At 45.0% G+C, this 1,358-nt stretch overlaps 1 protein-coding gene across 1 annotated transcript; it reads left to right on the top strand.

The window, feature by feature from the left end:
- The first annotated feature begins 678 nt into the window (after window positions 1-678).
- Window positions 679-1,183, top strand: LOC133661262 (glycoprotein hormone beta-5-like). The gene is given in 4 exon segments (XM_062064403.1): window positions 679-862; window positions 865-884; window positions 996-1,011; window positions 1,014-1,183. Coding segments are annotated over 4 exon segments (390 nt in total).
- Window positions 1,184-1,358: the final 175 nt, after the last annotated feature.

Here is a 1,358-nt window from a genome sequence, read left to right on the forward strand (position 1 = left end):
TCTTACATTCTGTCTTCATGGTCAAATAAATGCAGTGCAATGGCAGTGGGAGATGCTGGGGTTAAGAAAACACATACAGTACTGTACAGACAAGTATCAGTATTTTCAGGGAGGGAATCTCCATGATTGTTCTGCCTGGGGGTCTCTCTCGTGCGGAGTTAAAATGGTAATTACCATGATGTCAGAGTGTCCGTCCGCCCTAATGACTTTCTTTAAAAGAAAAAAAAAGAAGACAACTTGGTTCCATTTCATTTTGTCGCGTGAGCAGAGACACACCAGCTGGGACCTTCAGACACAAAAAAAGGTACAATGTTTTTATTCTATTTTTTAAATAATTCAAGCACAAGGTCAAGGTAAAAGTTGCTTGCTAGTAATATCCAATACGTTAAAAAACAAGTTTTCTTATACCACTTCTTAATATGTTTTTTTTTTTAAATGTGTATAATTATGTTTTATAATGATCAAGTGTTTACTTGTTAGCCATTGCAATTATAATATGAGTATTATTATTGTACTGTAGTTGTGAATAGTCACGGAAGTGCAGTTTGACGATACAATAACTTAAGTGACCACCAGAGGGCACTGTTTCACCCTGTAAAAGGCTCTGCAGGCTGCACCTTCTTGTCAATTAAAATCGTCTGATTGAATTTTGACTGACTAATTAATTTTTTTCCCAGCATGCATCTGGCTCTCGTCCTGCTCGTCCTGCTGCTGCTGGGTCAAGGTCTTGCCGGGTCGCCGACGGCCGTGACCACATCGATGGCTGCGCTCCACAGCTTCCGTGGCTGTGCGGTCCGCGAGTTCTCTTTTGTGGCCCAGAAGCCCGGCTGCAGGGGTCTGCGCGTCACCACAGAGGCCTGCTGGGACGCTGTCACACCTGGGAGGTAATATTTGCACACAATTTAACATGTCGCCCACCTGCTGGTGGGAGGTTGTCATTGCATTGTATTATTAAAGTCAATAATGTTACCCTCTCTCTCTTGCACAATACACAGAGGCCAGTGCCGGAGCCCCCTACATTCACCGGCACCACCGAGTGTGCACGTACGCACTGACACGCTACGTTAGTGCGCGGCTGCCCGGCTGCCACCCCGGTGTCTCGCCTCTCTATCACTACCCGGTGGCCATACACTGTCACTGCGCTGCGTGCAGCACTCTAGACACCGAGTGCGAGTCTTTCTGATCATCTTGTACACAGCAATGTGTCATTAAAGTCATGCAACAAAAATATATGTGTGTGTGTGTGTGTGTGTGTGTGTGTGTGTGTGTGTGTGTGTGTGTGTGTGTGTGTGTGTGCGTGTGTGTATAAAGTCATAATTATATACTCTATCAGATAATACAATGCAAAGGCTAGCACA

The sequence above is a fragment of the Entelurus aequoreus genome, linkage group LG12 (assembly GCF_033978785.1).
Source record: "Entelurus aequoreus isolate RoL-2023_Sb linkage group LG12, RoL_Eaeq_v1.1, whole genome shotgun sequence".
Taxonomy (NCBI): Eukaryota; Metazoa; Chordata; class Actinopteri; order Syngnathiformes; family Syngnathidae; genus Entelurus; species Entelurus aequoreus.